Here is a 15,642-nt window from a genome sequence, read left to right on the forward strand (position 1 = left end):
ATAATGACATCACATAGTAACCAGTGGTATTTGGCTTTAGGGCCCCATTAAAATATTGGGATGAGTAACATATTAGCAAAAATATAAGGATAGTAGGACAGAGGCTTGGACTTCAGGGCCCCCAAGCCCTTGGCCCCCTTGGGCCCGTTCAGTAACTGATCCTTTACTATTATCTGTCTGTTTTAGTCAATCCATTTCCCACAGCACTTGAAGGCATCATTGTTTTCATAATTCTGGCTGCGGCCCCTTTAAGAACCTCCTGGGTGCGGAGCGGGGAATTTTTTTTTGTTTGAGTCCGTGTCCAGCTGGCAACGTTCAGTTTAGCTTTTTGCTAAGCTCTTTGCTAAATGCACAGCTTGTGAGTGTGCCGCACGAAACGTCTGTTACCTCATACATATACACCCATATACGTGTTAAGTTGTTTGTTATTCGGTGTCAACTTAAAAAATAACGACTGACTTAAGAATGAGGTAAAGGGCAGAATGAGGTTTCGTGGAAGTGTCAAGCATTTTCGGTAGGGCACGCGTCCAAGGGGATGCTAGCAGCTCTTCGACGTTGCAACAAGGAAAAGTGGAAAAGAGAAACAGGCTGTGGAGTTTAAACAGCAAAGGAAAGAGGGAAGTGAGTCTAAACCGTGTTCACCCCACTCCACGGTGGAGCAGCAGCTGCCGCAGGCTCCCACGGACACCATGGTTTAACTCTTCTGAACAGCACAGTGTGCTAGTGTTGGAGTGTGTGTGTATTTGTGTGTGTGTGTGAGAGAGTGTGTAGGCTGCGTGGCTCACTATATCAACCTCGGTGACTCTATTGTGTGAAAAGGCCAGTGGTCCAGAAGATGGGTCATCCTCCTCTGGAGTTCAGTGACTGCTATCTGGACAGTCCGGACTTCAGAGAGACTCTGAAATGCCATGAATTAGAGCTGGACAGAACCAGCAAATTCCTCAAAGAGGTGATCAAAGATGGCAACAGTGTCATCACCGCAATTAGGGGTGAGTATGTCTCTCTGTCTTTCCCATGTATAAGTGTTTGCTTTACACCTTGATAGCGCGTCTAACGAATGACAGGGGCGTTTGGAGATAGTTTTGGACCTCTGGGCAAAATGAGCCTGCGGGCCATCATGATCATGGTCTGTCAATTGGTGAATGTTCTATAGTGTGATAACACCACTCAAAGTGCTTTACACAACAGTTTTGAGATTCAATCTCTTTTACACGGTGCATCTACATGTAGCATCACACATCTGTCATACCATATGTCAGATACCATACAAGGTTAATTGTCTGTATTTGTTTATTAGTATGTGCATGTGTAAGCTGTTTTGCCATTCACCCATTCGCTCACACATTCATACAGCCTGTCTATGTGCAGCACATTTTTCTTTCACACATCTTTCAGTACCCATTCCCACGCTGCGGGCACAGCTGTCATGTTGGGGTTAAGTGTTGTGTCCAAAGACACATTGCCATGTAGACTAGCTGAGCTGGCAAAATGCATTTATTATCAAGCAGTCAGACTTTATTTATAAAGGACATTTCATACAAGACAGTGCAACTCAAAGTGCTTCACAAGTTTTAAATATTGTCAAAATATTGACAAAAACAACCCAGCATTACAACAGTAGTGAGGAAGTGAATGAGGCAAAAGAAGAAGTAAGGAAGTGAGGAAGTGATTAATGTTTTTTTTTTTTTCTCAGGGAGCTGCTGCAGCAACACTAATTTAGTCAGTGGACTGACTGCATGTGCAGTGATGAAATTTAAAAGGTTTCTTGAATTCATCTCAAACCACACAGCTCAACACACTGTAAACCTTGCAGATGTAATGAAATTTACCAGGGTCATTAAATGCACTTAATTAGCTGCTCCTCTTAGCTCAACATTGTGAAGGAAACAGATTTTTGAGAGGGATGACAATTACCTGCATTCACTTTCTGATTAGTTCTTGTTGGCCACAACTCCAACATCAGCTGCAAATGAAAAAGTTGCCAACATTTACTTTCAGTTTCACTCTGTTGGGATCTTTACAAAAATCCTTTCTCTGACTTAGTAGTGATTTCTGAAACTAAGCAACCAGAGGTGGCACACACTAGTCTACATGCTGAGGTTTTCTTGTGCAAGACACTTAACCCCACGTGGCTCCTGATGGCTGTGCCAGCAACGTGTGAATGGATATGAAAGATGAGTGATAGGAAATGCACAGCAACTAGATGCGCTGTATGAAAGTGTGAGTGAATGGGTGAATTTCAAAACTGTTGAGTAATGCAGCGTCTAGTCTAGAAAAGCACTATATAAATACAGACCATTTACGCTTGCCCACTGTACCTTGTTAATGTGGATGCAGATACAGAGCTGTAATGCTTGTCTGGGTGCAGATGTTTTTTTACATTTTTATTTATTTAGTTATTTTAATCCAAAAATGCTTTTAAAGATACAAATGTACATGTATGGATGTAGTTTTTGTCAGGTTCACTTGCCCTATTGGTTGCCCTAATGGTGGTGGTGGTGTGTGTGGGGCTGGGGGTCAACATCAGTGGACTCTTTGTGAGGCTCTACCAACTGTGAGTGGGTGGGAGAGGCACATTCAGGGATGTGAGTGATACAGCTCCCTTGGGATAAGACCAAACAGCCTGATTTGAAAGTCTGTGGCTGTAATGCAGATGTTCAGGATGATCAAACGCCTCAACAGCTGCTTCCTGTATGGTGTATTTATTCTATACGTTGTTTTTCCATCTTTTTCTCTGTGAGATGTTGTAGTGTAGTGGGACCAGCCCCACTCATTATGGCATACTGTAGTAGACACTGGCACTGGTGTAGGATTTAATAACCAAAAAAACTCCACACACACTGTAGATGTGTGTATTTGGGTCAGCGTGACACCCATGAGAAGGAACACTGTGTTGTTTGACTGGCTAAGATAGTGTCCATTCTGCTGTCCTCCTCACCAATGACGGAAACAGAAACTGTCATTGTAGGTACTGTGGTGCTGCTGCAGAGTGGTGAGTGGTTCTATATTCAGGGCAGATAATAGCCACAGCTCGTGAGGACTTATTGTCAGCATAAACTGCTCTTGGAGATATTCATGAAACTCTCATTTGTATCTTTCTCATGTTTTTTTTAGTAATTTATAGTTCAGCATCCACTCCTAACCTGGCTGTATCCCAGTTGTGGCTTGATTGTAATACTGTTCAGAGTCATTATAATGATTTAAAAGTTGTTTTAAACTCTGGCAAAACAAAAGTCATGCTGTTCTCAAATTCACATTCAAAACTGAATGACACAGAATCTGCCATGGGTTCAAAGTTGCAGTCTGTGTCTCAGTATACATTTGCAGGTTTCTTGATTGATGAGTCTCCTCCCATTTACACCTCACATATAGTACAGCTGATGGTGAAAAGGCTGAAACTGAAAAAGCATTTTTATTTTGGAATTCAGTCTTATCTGTCCTTTGAGGCCAAAAACATTTATGTCTGTCCTTGTGTAAGGGTTAGGGTTAGGGGAAAAGCTGTTGGGAATTATGATTAATGTTTCTGTGTTACATGTGGACCCAAGGAAGAGTGACCCTTAACATTAGAGATGACTCAATTTCACTTTTTATTGTCTGATACAGACATCAGTCCAATACACTTTACACCTTTCAAACTATGAAGCTGTTAACATATATGTGCTGATGCATTTATCACCTACAGCCAATTTCAAGCAGTTATAAAGATATGATTCTCTTTTCCCATAAAGAACAAACAGCCCAAAACATGACTCGGCTAAAATGCTGTTGCTTATTTTTATTTCCATTTCTACAGTCTGTGAATAGTGAATCATGTGATAAGAATGATGTTTGGATTGTAATGAAATACACTTTCCTCTTCCCGATATTCTATTCAGTGATTTTAACCTGTATTGGACTAATACTGACACCGACATCAAGTGTCTTATGGGCTCATCTTTAGTTAACATAATTTATTGATTGGAAATTACATGATTAAAATATCAGGCAAAGCGTTCCATTACTGTGAAGGATAGTTTTTAGTAGGAGACTGGATTTTCCTCAGGCCAAGTGCTCTTCAGTATTCATCTGAGAAAGTGTTTTGTTTTCATAATGGAAACCAGGCGGCAGGGACTGTATAGCATGTCAGTGAGACATTAGCTGCTGCTGTGCTGCTAAGTCCTTCCTAAGATGTCGATCAGACATCATACTTTCCTACTAGAGATAAAAAGAAAAGTCTGCACTTCAGTTCAGGCACAAAGTAAATTCCAGTTTGGTTGTGATGAGGCACAACTTCGAACTTGTATAGATTATTAATTGATTACTAAATGAACTACCAACTGTTCTGATGATCATTGTTTTGAGATTTATGAAAAGTAAATATGACTTCTCTGGGTTTATATATGTCCTGGTTTTTATGCTCCTGTATAACAAAGAAAACAAACAAGTGAACATTTTGATTTTGGTTTGTTGACGAAACAATAGGATACAATAATAGAATACAAAGAAAACAATAGGATACAGTAAGTGGTTAAGGAATAACAATAAACATCATTTTGTGGTATGGGTGACATGTTAACTAGCCCTAGACCACAAAACCTTCTCTGTGGGGACCCACTTTTTAAAGATGGCATTCCATCATGACCCAAATCACTATATAAATCATGAGATGAGCAACTTTTTGCCTAATGTAGTGAATAACTTACAGCTGTACCTGTAATATCTACTGACATTTTGAATTGGGAACAAATCATTTTAAGATACAGTATGTTTGGTAAATTGATTAAAACTTTGTTTTTTTTAAGAAACAAACAAAATACAAATTTGTTTGGCAAAAAATTTCCCCCGGACCATCTGTGGGTCTTGACCCAGTCTTTGGGAACAACTGCCGTAGACTGGGGCCATTAGAGTTTAATTTAGTTGTTTTAACAAAACTACACCTTGTTTTTTTCTTATAGGTTATTCTGTTGCTGTGCAGAAGTTTTCTCAGACTCTCAGTATGTTCCAGTTTGACTTCATTGGTGACTCTCTGACTGATGATGAGATTAATATTGGTAAGTTTAAGCAACATTATCCTTATGCCGTATATACAAACTGAATGAACTGACTTTTGGAGAACGAGCAGAGAATTTCATGTCTTATTCCACAAGGATTCTCTGTTTACTTTGAAAGAAAGTGAAATAGTTTTCTGGGTTCATAGTCAGAAATACTTTTGAGTTTGTTATTATAAAGTCAGAAGTGTATGGCTGTCACAAACCACCTTACCCTGCTTGACCTCAGTGGAGAGGGACATCTTTGGCAGCAGAATGGTAATTCCTCACTACTCGAATCTGAGGAACGAGGAAACAAAATCATTTGGAAAAACAGAAACTACTGCCAGAGGAGCTTGATGATGAATGTGTATGAACAGCAGCTGGAACTCTAACCATTTTTACCTCACTCAAGTGTATGTTAATTCACCTTTGTCGATGCTTTCTTTATGGCTTTGAAAACGTTTCTGTATTAAGATAAAATGTGTTAAATCTTCCTTCTCACAGTCTTTGTTGTTTTGACCCCCAGCCGAGTCCTTCCATGAGTTTGCTGGTCTCCTGCAGGAAGTGGAGCACGACAGGATGATGCTGGTGGGTTATCAATTTCCTCCATGTTTACTCCACATCCGATTTGAACCCTCATTAGATAAACCAAATCACATTAACATTCCCTACTCTGCATATTAGAACAACTGGAAGGAAATATTTGACGTGATAAACTGACAAACTTAACTGTTTTGTTAAAATGGAAAAGCAACATCTTATTACAGTTGATATTTTAGATGAGGAAACAATGATATGAAAAAACTAGTGATCCAAGATATTATCGGCACACAGGGATGGGTGATATGTCTTATAAATAATATCTGGTTATTTTTAGTCTATATCCCGACAAAAAAGATATATGTGCATATAAAGCTGTACACAGAAATTTTTTTTTGAGATGTTTGTGCTTCTCAAAGGAGAATGACATTACACTGTAAATACACTACAAAATAAAAATATCTACTGTTGATCTGTATTACATGATCTTAAAATACACTTATTATTAAAATACATTTATTACCTTTAATTTCAGATAATTATTTCTTTGGCTGTTTAATGTTGAAGGATATTAACGTGTGTTAGAAACAATGACATTATGATTATAAATATGGCCAAATTCTGCAGTATAATAATTAAGTTAAGTGTTAAGTGACTTTTTTTTATATGATTTAGTCAATTCCATGTATTTTTTAATCAATGTATATAATATCTAGTGTAGTTCACAAATATATTCAATATAATAATAATGATGATTATCAACAATGGGAGGGTCAAAATATGTTGTGTGTCCTCAGCAACTTCAAAACCTAGTTGAAATGAAGGCAACATGACAGTGGAAGGTCCTCCTCCTTCTTCTCCCATGATTCCTTGCCTCTTCCAATTGAGTTCACATCCCCACATTACATCGGGCCAAAAGTCTGAACCTGAAAGTGGAAAATAGATCTGAAACCAAATAAATATAATTTGAAACAAGAAACATAAGATTTGAAACTACCCATTTTTTATTTGAATCTGTAAGAAAAAACAATTGCAACTAAAAAAACTCAAATATAATAAATACAAAAATAACCTATTGCTGCCAAATAATTCCATAATTTTTGTGTAAATGTGAATTTGTGAACAGAGAAATGCTGGTAATTATTATGCTATTAGTGCTGCTGCTGTTGTTGTTGTTGTTGTTGTTTTGTTCCTTTTTGTCGGTGGTTCATTTATGTTCCATGTGATTTCAAGCTGTGTGTGTGACACTTTAAACAGTAAATAATGCTCAATAATTCATTCATCTAGTCGTATAACCGCAGTTATTTATGTCCACTTTTTTTTTATTACTTTCCAAAATCTTGAGATACAAGCTCATCTTCTGTGTTTCTATCCTCTTATTTTTCAGGTTTTTTGAATAGCAGTTGTAGTCAATGGTGAATATGTGTCTCAGTAACTTATACAACTGTGGTTCAGAAAACCTGAACTATCACTTTGAGCAGCTGTAACATGACATTGTGACAAGTGGCACTTCCAATTCGACTGGTTTTTCTGGATGTTGATGATCTAAACTGCCGGCCATCTGGTAAATGGTGTGTTTGTGGGAGTGGTTATGAACAGGAGTTTTCCCGTTCAGATTTAATTGAGAGAGTTTTCAAAGTGCTTGTGTCTAACATGCAGTGCATCTCATCTACAAATGCATGTTTTACACATGACAATGTAAGTTTATGTGTTTGTGTGTACTTACACAGGTTGTATAGATGAACTTGATTGGTCATCAAGACTAGAAAAGCACTATCTAAATACGAACCATTTACAACACTGACCTTGTCAGGACCAGTAGTTCTGGTCCTAATGAAGCAGAACCTTATTTCTGTGGAACTGGTTTAGTTCAGGGCTAAGATTTGGGTTAATGTTAAGGTTAGGGTTAGTCATTAGCTGGTTATGGTCCTATAAGTGTTATAACAAAGTGTATCCTTACGGATCACACTTTGATTAGGCTGTCCAAATGAATGGAATGAATGGTTGTTCATTCCAAGTATTACTATTACTCAAATCTGTTTACACAATCACATTATGGGGACTTGTCTTCCTTATGGGGACAAAAGCAGGTTCCAACAAGGTTAATTATTACATTTTAAGGTGAAGACATGTTATATTATTAGGATCAGGGGTCGAAAGTCAGAACTGTTAGTGATGTCACCCCCAAGTTCACCGCATTCCAGTTGAGAAGTTGGAAAATGCAAGCATATCTCAGGGTAGCCATTGTTAGCCAATAATACGACATGTCCATGGTTAAAAATTAAACAGTACTATGTGTACGACTGATTTGCTGTCAAATATGTGAAGTTTCAGTTGCATCACAGTAACAGCTGATCCATGTTTACATGTCTAGGTTCAAAATGCCTCAGATCTTCTCATCAAGCCTTTGGAGAAGTTCAGAAAAGAGCAAATCGGAGTAATGAAGGTGAGCGTTTTACTGATCCCACTGCTTCTCAAGTAACCTGTGCTCCATTCATGTGCATAGTTAACTTTTGGGTCAGCATCAGAACTCCTGTTCTGCTCCATTGGGTTGCTGAGAACCCTCTTGAGACATGTGCTGTGTTTCCATCATCTGGTACAGTACCAATCCGTACTGTTTGGAATGGTAAAACCTGTCAGGTCAGGCTTGTGTTGCGCTGTACGGAACGATATTTTTCTGTCGCCCAGTCAGCTGACTGTCGTGGTGAAGCAGGTCTAGTTCCACCCTGACCTTACTGTACTGTTTTACTCTGGAACCCCAAGGGAAGTGTGTCAAAAATGTAATCGTTGGAGCTGGTTATGTGAAAACATTGCTGCCAGTGCGGACGCAAGGAAAACATTTAGTCACTCACTTAACCAAATAATACAACAAAATCTACACCTGCCTAAGTGTATGATATATCTTAAGGAAGTGTTTGCCATTTTAACTCTTAGCCTTTTCTGAGTGGAAATCTAAGTTTGTGTCACTTTAAAAACAACACTCACTCACCTGTGATAATTGTTGATTTTCTCTCTGGGGTTTGGTGCTTTAAAGCCCATAGAGAAAATCATTGATTTCACATCACCTCACACAGTAGATGCTGATCCCCTGCTGCCTCCATCAGTAAGTTCAAATGTGTTAATTTGTGACTTCATTGTTTGAAATCCTTTATTCAGAATAAAATCAGTGACACAAACCTGCCAAAGGAGGCAGCAGTAGACCAGCAGCTCCTGTGTCAGTTCAGTGTCAGTATGAGGTATAAATGCAGACAGAGAGAGCTGTCTAACGGCAAGATAAAATGGCAAACATACTTTTAAAGATATTTTACGCTTAAGTTTTTGTTAAGTGACAGCAATGTTTTTAATGCAAGCCTCTGTCTTAATGGTTTTTAGCTCCAGGAGAAACAATCTTGAATATGTCAGTATTTCAAACCTACAAACACTGAACAAACACTGAACAGTGGCTTGCACAAACTGAACAGGATGTTACACACAACTTCCTCAAATCATATGTGTGAAACTGTCCACCTGCTTAAGAACAGTAATATACCAATGTTGTCTTCTTTTTGCCAGAACGTGCTGGGTATGAAGTCCAGTCAGTTTATATTTTGCATTGAAAGTAACCAAGAAACTGTTTGTTGTTACTTTGTTTATTCACCATTACGTGTGTGTGTGTGTGTCTCACATATAATACTTGTGTTTGTGTGTTTGTATGTTTTTCTTTTCTTTTTTTTAATCCACAAGCTGAACCAACATTTACATAAGTCAGTCAAGGTGTTCATGACAATGATTTCATATATTTTAAAATAGATTTTGCTGTAATACAAAACATGTTATTTAGAAAAACTACTTTTAGTTCTAGGATGTAAAAGTAAGAAAATATGAGCTAGCTTAATAACAAGTGGTTATTCAGTATTTTGCCTGATTTAAAATAAAAATACTGATTGAAGTTTTTTATTTAATACAAAATAAATGTCTTTGATTGTCACCATTTAAAAACTTGATTTTCCTCTCAACTGAAAGATGATTGCATTTGTAAGATCATGTCTAAAAATGCAAATTTCAAATGTCTTATGATGTAACGTAAATCATTATTAGCTTAAAAAAGCCTCTGTGATATATGATAAATAAAAAAAGTTAATGTTTAATTTTATGTTTTTCAGCCTACTATGATGAAAAAAAATATTGTTTTAACCTCATGCATATCTTCTACCATCCTCCCAATTAACACATATGTCCTGCAGGAGAAGAAAAAGAAGTTTGAGAAAGAGAGTGAAAAATATTACTCCCAGTTAGACAAACACCTAAATCTCTCTGCCAAGAAAAAAGAGAGTCAGCTTCAAGAGGTACAGCCACACACACTTTTTTTCTTTTCATCAGTCATGAAGTGAACTTGAAGAGTTGAAAGCCACAGATTGACATTTCCCTTTGTTTCACTGCAGGCTGATGATCTGTTAGACAGAGAGCGGGTGAACTTCTGCGAGTCCTCAGTGGAATACGTTTACCAGATCCATCAGGTGCAGGACAAGAAGAAATTTGACATAGTGGAGCCTGTGAGTGAAGCATATAGTCACACACCCTCCTCCTTTTTCATCCCACACGCATAAAGAGAGATGAAGGAAATATACAGAACACTGTTTACGTTTGTAGTAAATTTGGCCAGTATCCAATATTTGACACTGAAATCACCCAAAATAAATACAAAGAAGTAACATTTAATAAGAAATACTTAAAAGGTACTAATTGTTGGTTTATTTTACTATTGAAAATACATAATTAACAGAATTAACATAACAATAAACATAATTACCCCGTCTTGTCTTGTCCACCACTGACCTTTTTATGCTGCTGTGACGAGTACATTTCCCCAGTGCAGGATCATTAATATCTAATCTAATTTAATCAAATCAAATCAGATAATGTTTATTTTAATGTTTTTACAGAGGGCAAGACATCTTTATTTATACAGCACCATTCATACATAAGGCAATTCAAAGTGCTTTACAGAGGCAGAAGATACATTACAGAGCCAATTGGAAGTTAACATGAAATTAAAAAAACAATGGAAGCAATAAGTGTGATTTAAAAACATTAACAAAAATAAAGACAATGAAAACAAGCAGGTAAAATATCATGGGATTCAAAAAAATTGAATGAATATAGAATAGAAATTAAAAGTAGGATTTCAAAACAATATAACCAGGTGAATATTGCTGAAGAATTAATGGGAAAACTGTATTAATTAATTAAGCTTCTACAGTCCACTGACCTCATGTACACAATCAGACAAGATCATTTTAGAATGTTGAAAGAAGCAAATCCATCTCTATGTCTTGCCATAATAAACCCACTGACTTCTTACAGAGGCAGGGCCGATGTTGTGCACATGAAACCATTTTCACAAAATAAGTCTCCTGTTGTTTTTTTCCTGCGCACAAACTCATGAGTACACAGACTCTGGAGATCTCTCTCCATTTGTCTTTCTTGTCTCTTTGAGTCTGGTAATGTATTTTCCTGCTTGAATCTTATTCTCATGTCACCTGTGGACTTCGTTCTTCCTTAACCAGATCAGCTGTTTTTTGTTGTTTTTTTGCCACTCCAGCCTGCAGCAATCTCAGCAAGATAAAATGGATAAGATAGTCCTTTGTTAGTCCCACAATAGAAACATGTGTGATACATTTTACAATACTGCCCAATCCTGAGAGGTTTGTGCTTGGGGACCCAATCCCAATGCATAATTTTAAGTATTTTAAAACAAGTGAATAATACTTTATGAGCTAAAAAAATAAAAAAAACAAGAACAAAGATATATTTCCCAGCCCTAATAAGGTATAAGGCCCCTAATATACAGTATGTATATTGCACAGCAGTTGTTTTTTTAATTTATTTTTAGATTCCAGGGGACTATTATCTGTCTCATAATTGCCCAACCCATAACACACTGTTTACTCATCTAGTTAAACTTGAATCCTGGTCATCTTTTATTAATTCTTTACCAAATTAATCATTATCTCTGACTGCTCTTGGCAGTGATCCCTAAGTAATGTAATTCATGTGTTGGTTGGTCAGGTGCTGGCGTTTCTTCACAGCATTTTAACACTCAACAACCTGACGGTGGAGATGACACAGGACTTCATGCCTTATAAGCAGGAGCTGCAGCTCAGCTTGCAGAATGTAAGTTACTGGCAACTAGCGATGCTTATCCTTTTATTTCAATGACTGTAAGTTTATGAAGTGCTGTCTGGGTTTGTCTGCAGACACGAAACCACTATGAGAGCACTCGTGAGGAGATGGAGGAGCTGATGAGGAGAATGAGACATCCGTCCCAGATCTGTAAAATGCACAACTACCTGCCAATGGAGGGTTACCTGTACTGTCAGGAGAAGTGTAAGTGTTCAGTAGAGCTGAACTATTAAACTCATTGCCACATATTTTGATAAGTAATCTTAGTGCAAGTTTGTACATGTGAATATGTTCTGTTTCTTTGCTCCTCTGACGGTAAACTGAATAAAAATGACTTTGGTTGTCAAACTGCTGAATGATCGGATTCTTTGAGCGGTAGTATTAACTTCAATCATACTCCAACCTCTTTTACTAGTGCATTGTCGCTGTTCCTCTTCCAGTATCGCTGTTGTTCCTCTTCCACGCTGCACACAGGAATCACTTACAGTGTGCAGTGTGGGAATTTTGCTGTGCGACAGGAGATCTAAACACAGCTTTACTGAGAAACAGAGAGTCATGCGGAGATGAAAGTTTTTATCAGCATTTAGTGAAATATATTGACGATAGTTTAAATTTAAGTCTCACACTGCAGCTTTAATTGAGGCTTGACTTAAAAAATATATATATGTTGCAAATCAAATCATAGAAGAAAAAAAAAATCCCAACTCATTCAGACTTTGTGTTCAGCATGTTTTACAACACAGGAGTTTGTATCTTTTACAGACTTTTGATTGTCTCTGCACAGGGGCTTTGGGCGTCACATGGGTCAAATATTACTGCAAGTATCACAAGGACGGGAGACTGCTAGTCATGGTTCCCTGTGAACAGAAGCCTACAACTAAACAGGTAAAAAGCTGTTATTATGGTGCGTTCCATTTAGAGGTCAGGGGGCGTTCCTGTGTAAATTACATATATAGAAATACTGTGTAACAGCAAACTACATCTTTTTCTCAACTGTGAAAGTGTGTAGTGTGTATGAGGGGGAGGGGTTAATGTAGCCTATGTAAAGTGCACTATATCAGCAACAGGTGGGGGTGCAATGTGTGTAAAGATACATTGGTGTCCATGAAACCTGGTGCACTCAGGGGGGACGTCACTCCCAGTTCTGATGTTAACGACAGCATCATTACCACACAGCCACAGACAAAACACCAGCACTAGCTTTAGCCACTTTATACCCTCATAAGCTCTCTCTACTCTCATCATCCATGATGCATGTTGACCATTTTCTGACTTACACTCCTTTTTTCCCTCCCGTAGGGCCCCACGCAGCTGACATTGAAGTCCTGCATCCGCCGGAAGACAGAGTCCATAGACAAGCGCTTTTGCTTTGACGTGGAAATTATCGAGAGGTTAGCACAAACAAATCTGAGAAACTGTGAGATGAGGCAACACAAGGGCCCTGTGGGATAAACAGGTTTGGGGGGCGAGGTGACCAGGTGGTTTACAAGGACACTGTGTGAGGGCTAAATGGACTGTAGCCCAAACAATCCCTAAGCAGCCAGTGCATGCAGCAGACAGATGGCAAACTGTGATTTCAGGGAGAAGAAGCTCATATTTATATAAGCAGGTCACTTAGTACTGAATACATTATAATAGAGACTTTCTTGTGGTGTGTGTGTGTGTGTGTGTGGAAATACTCTACATGTCAGCACGGCCTTTTAAAATGTTTAAAAGCCTCTTGAATTGTGCATTAAGAGCTTGGAAGTGAATGTTGAATAAGTAATTTGTGTGTGTGTGAAATGAACAACAATATAATGACTCAATGGCAGCACTGTCTACATGCTGCACTGTCGAGTTAGTCATCGATTCAGGTCAAGTGTCCCTTTGCCTGAGTGTCCTTGAAATTATCCCAGTGGGAGAAGCTGATCCAGCACGAGATACAAACACTCACTCACACTGAAACATGGCTTCCAGCAGGTGAAAAACAGATTTTAGCCACCTAACTAAAGTCTCACCTAATGAAATCTTCACCTTCTGGTGGTTAGCCAGGCTAAATCAGCACTCACACCTGCTCCACTTTGCTCACATGTCCTGAATTCTGGAGAGTGAGTGGTTTACAAACTGACACTAACTTAAGTTTCCAGCAGGAAAGGGCTATCTAATGGTGAGATAAAGTGTCAAACGTGTTCTTAATATATCTTAGCTTTAGCTGGTTTTGAGTTTTCCTTGTGCTGGCAACCATGTTTTCAGTGAGAATGAGCAAGTTCTCAGTACAGGGGAGGAGCACAATGCAGTCGGCACCTCATGCAACCTTTAAATTGTTCTCCATAAAAGTTTGTGCACATCAATACAATATATATGATAGTTTTTCCATCTCTTTTACTGTATTTTCTTTTTGCTTATGGCTTTAAAGCTGCACAGTTGTTTTAGTTAAGAATTCATTCAGTTGCCTACAAGCTTTAAAACTTGGCACCTGATTTTGTTGCATCTCTAGAAAGACAGATTGCATCAGTGGTGTTTTCATCATACTAACATGCTTTTCTTATTTATCTCCATTTCCCACTGCCATCACTGCACACGCTCAAACCAGGTGACCCAGTTACTCCATGTTGTTCTTTTTGTAGTGGTGCTGTTCATGTGTCCACCCAGTTTTACTTGGAAATGTTTGTGCGTGATTCATGACATGTACAAGCTTTTAAAAAGCCAAATACTCACCCTGGTTAGCAGCAGTAGCAGTGCATCCTGGGACTGAATCATTTTTCGTTGCAACCTTTGCCTCTCTAATTACATTTTCTATGATTGTTTCCATAGAAACACGCCTGTTACTTTCCAGGCACTTTCAGAGGAGGACAGGAAGATGTGGATGGAGGCCATGGATGGAAAAGAGCCTGTGAGTTAATTTCTCATCATTAATTATATTTAGGGTCATTTCTGTGGACTGTCAAAATATCGAAGGTAACATGGCAACTGATCTCACACATAAAGCTCTCAGCCTCAGTTAATCCAGTTTCCAGTCTTCATGTCACAACCTGTACACACTTTTTTTCATAAACACATTCCCTAGATTTTAGCAGATAATCTGTAATCACAACTTTTTTTGTCAGAAGCTACAAAATTAATTTGTCATTTGCAGTTTCCTAATAGGATTGCACACATTTAAATGTGTTTTATCTTCACAACATGTATTAATTGAAAATAAGTGAAAACAATGAGTCAGGGAAAAATTGATTTAAGTAGGAGAGTATTTATTTATTTATTTAGTTATGCGTTTTAATGATAGCATCATTAATTTGTTCAAATGACACCTCTGTTGAAATGATGGTTCAAGCTTTATAAAGAGTGGTTGTATGAGTGCAACCACAAGCACACTCTCAGTGAAAACATGGCTGCCAGCAGGGACAAAAAACACATTTCAGCCACTTAACAAAAGACTGACCTAATAAAACAGAGGTTTCAAACTTGTTTTATGGTGTTAATTGTGAACTGTAAATACTTTTGTGTAATGAAATTTTGTGAGATATTTTCACAAATGTTATTATTTTGAGATCACGATGGAATACTTTATTGCCAACCCCTACTCAACAGTCAAAGTTGGATGTTTCTCCCCTTTATTGTAATAAAAACTGCACCCGCTTAAGTGTACACTATTTGAAGACTATATTTTGTGCTTTGTCTTTTCCACCTGAAAGCTGAAGTTTGTGAACTGCATAAAAGTCCATTGAGAAAAGTAGCATTTTACCTACTGTTGCTTTATTGTGGTAAGATTCAAACCTGGTATATCCATCCTGAATCTAATCAGAAGCAGTTCATACTCGGACAGTTCAGGTCTGAATGTGTCCTGAATGCCACATCCAACCACTTTTGGATGTGGTTTGAGGACGAATGTGTTCACTTATTTTTTTTTTTACATTAATCAACACTCTTAAGATAATGTGCAGCCACCACGACT

General features: G+C 38.0%; 1 protein-coding gene across 2 annotated transcripts in view; it reads left to right on the forward strand.

Moving 5' to 3' along the window:
- The first annotated feature begins 299 nt into the window (after positions 1 to 299).
- Positions 300 to 15,642, forward strand: part of LOC122780205 (oligophrenin-1-like) — a 28,927-nt gene continuing 13,584 nt past the window's right edge. For both annotated transcript variants that reach the window (XM_044043061.1, XM_044043062.1), the window contains exons 1-11: positions 300 to 989; positions 4,935 to 5,030; positions 5,536 to 5,597; positions 7,924 to 7,995; positions 9,773 to 9,874; positions 9,971 to 10,081; positions 11,598 to 11,702; positions 11,786 to 11,915; positions 12,496 to 12,596; positions 13,011 to 13,102; positions 14,505 to 14,583. In XM_044043061.1, the coding sequence (XP_043898996.1) occupies positions 836 to 989; positions 4,935 to 5,030; positions 5,536 to 5,597; positions 7,924 to 7,995; positions 9,773 to 9,874; positions 9,971 to 10,081; positions 11,598 to 11,702; positions 11,786 to 11,915; positions 12,496 to 12,596; positions 13,011 to 13,102; positions 14,505 to 14,583 (1,104 nt within the window). In that variant the 5' untranslated portion in view covers positions 300 to 835. The remainder of the gene's footprint in view (positions 990 to 4,934; positions 5,031 to 5,535; positions 5,598 to 7,923; positions 7,996 to 9,772; positions 9,875 to 9,970; positions 10,082 to 11,597; positions 11,703 to 11,785; positions 11,916 to 12,495; positions 12,597 to 13,010; positions 13,103 to 14,504; positions 14,584 to 15,642) is intronic.

This window comes from Solea senegalensis, linkage group LG13 (assembly GCF_019176455.1).
Source record: "Solea senegalensis isolate Sse05_10M linkage group LG13, IFAPA_SoseM_1, whole genome shotgun sequence".
Taxonomy (NCBI): Eukaryota; Metazoa; Chordata; class Actinopteri; order Pleuronectiformes; family Soleidae; genus Solea; species Solea senegalensis.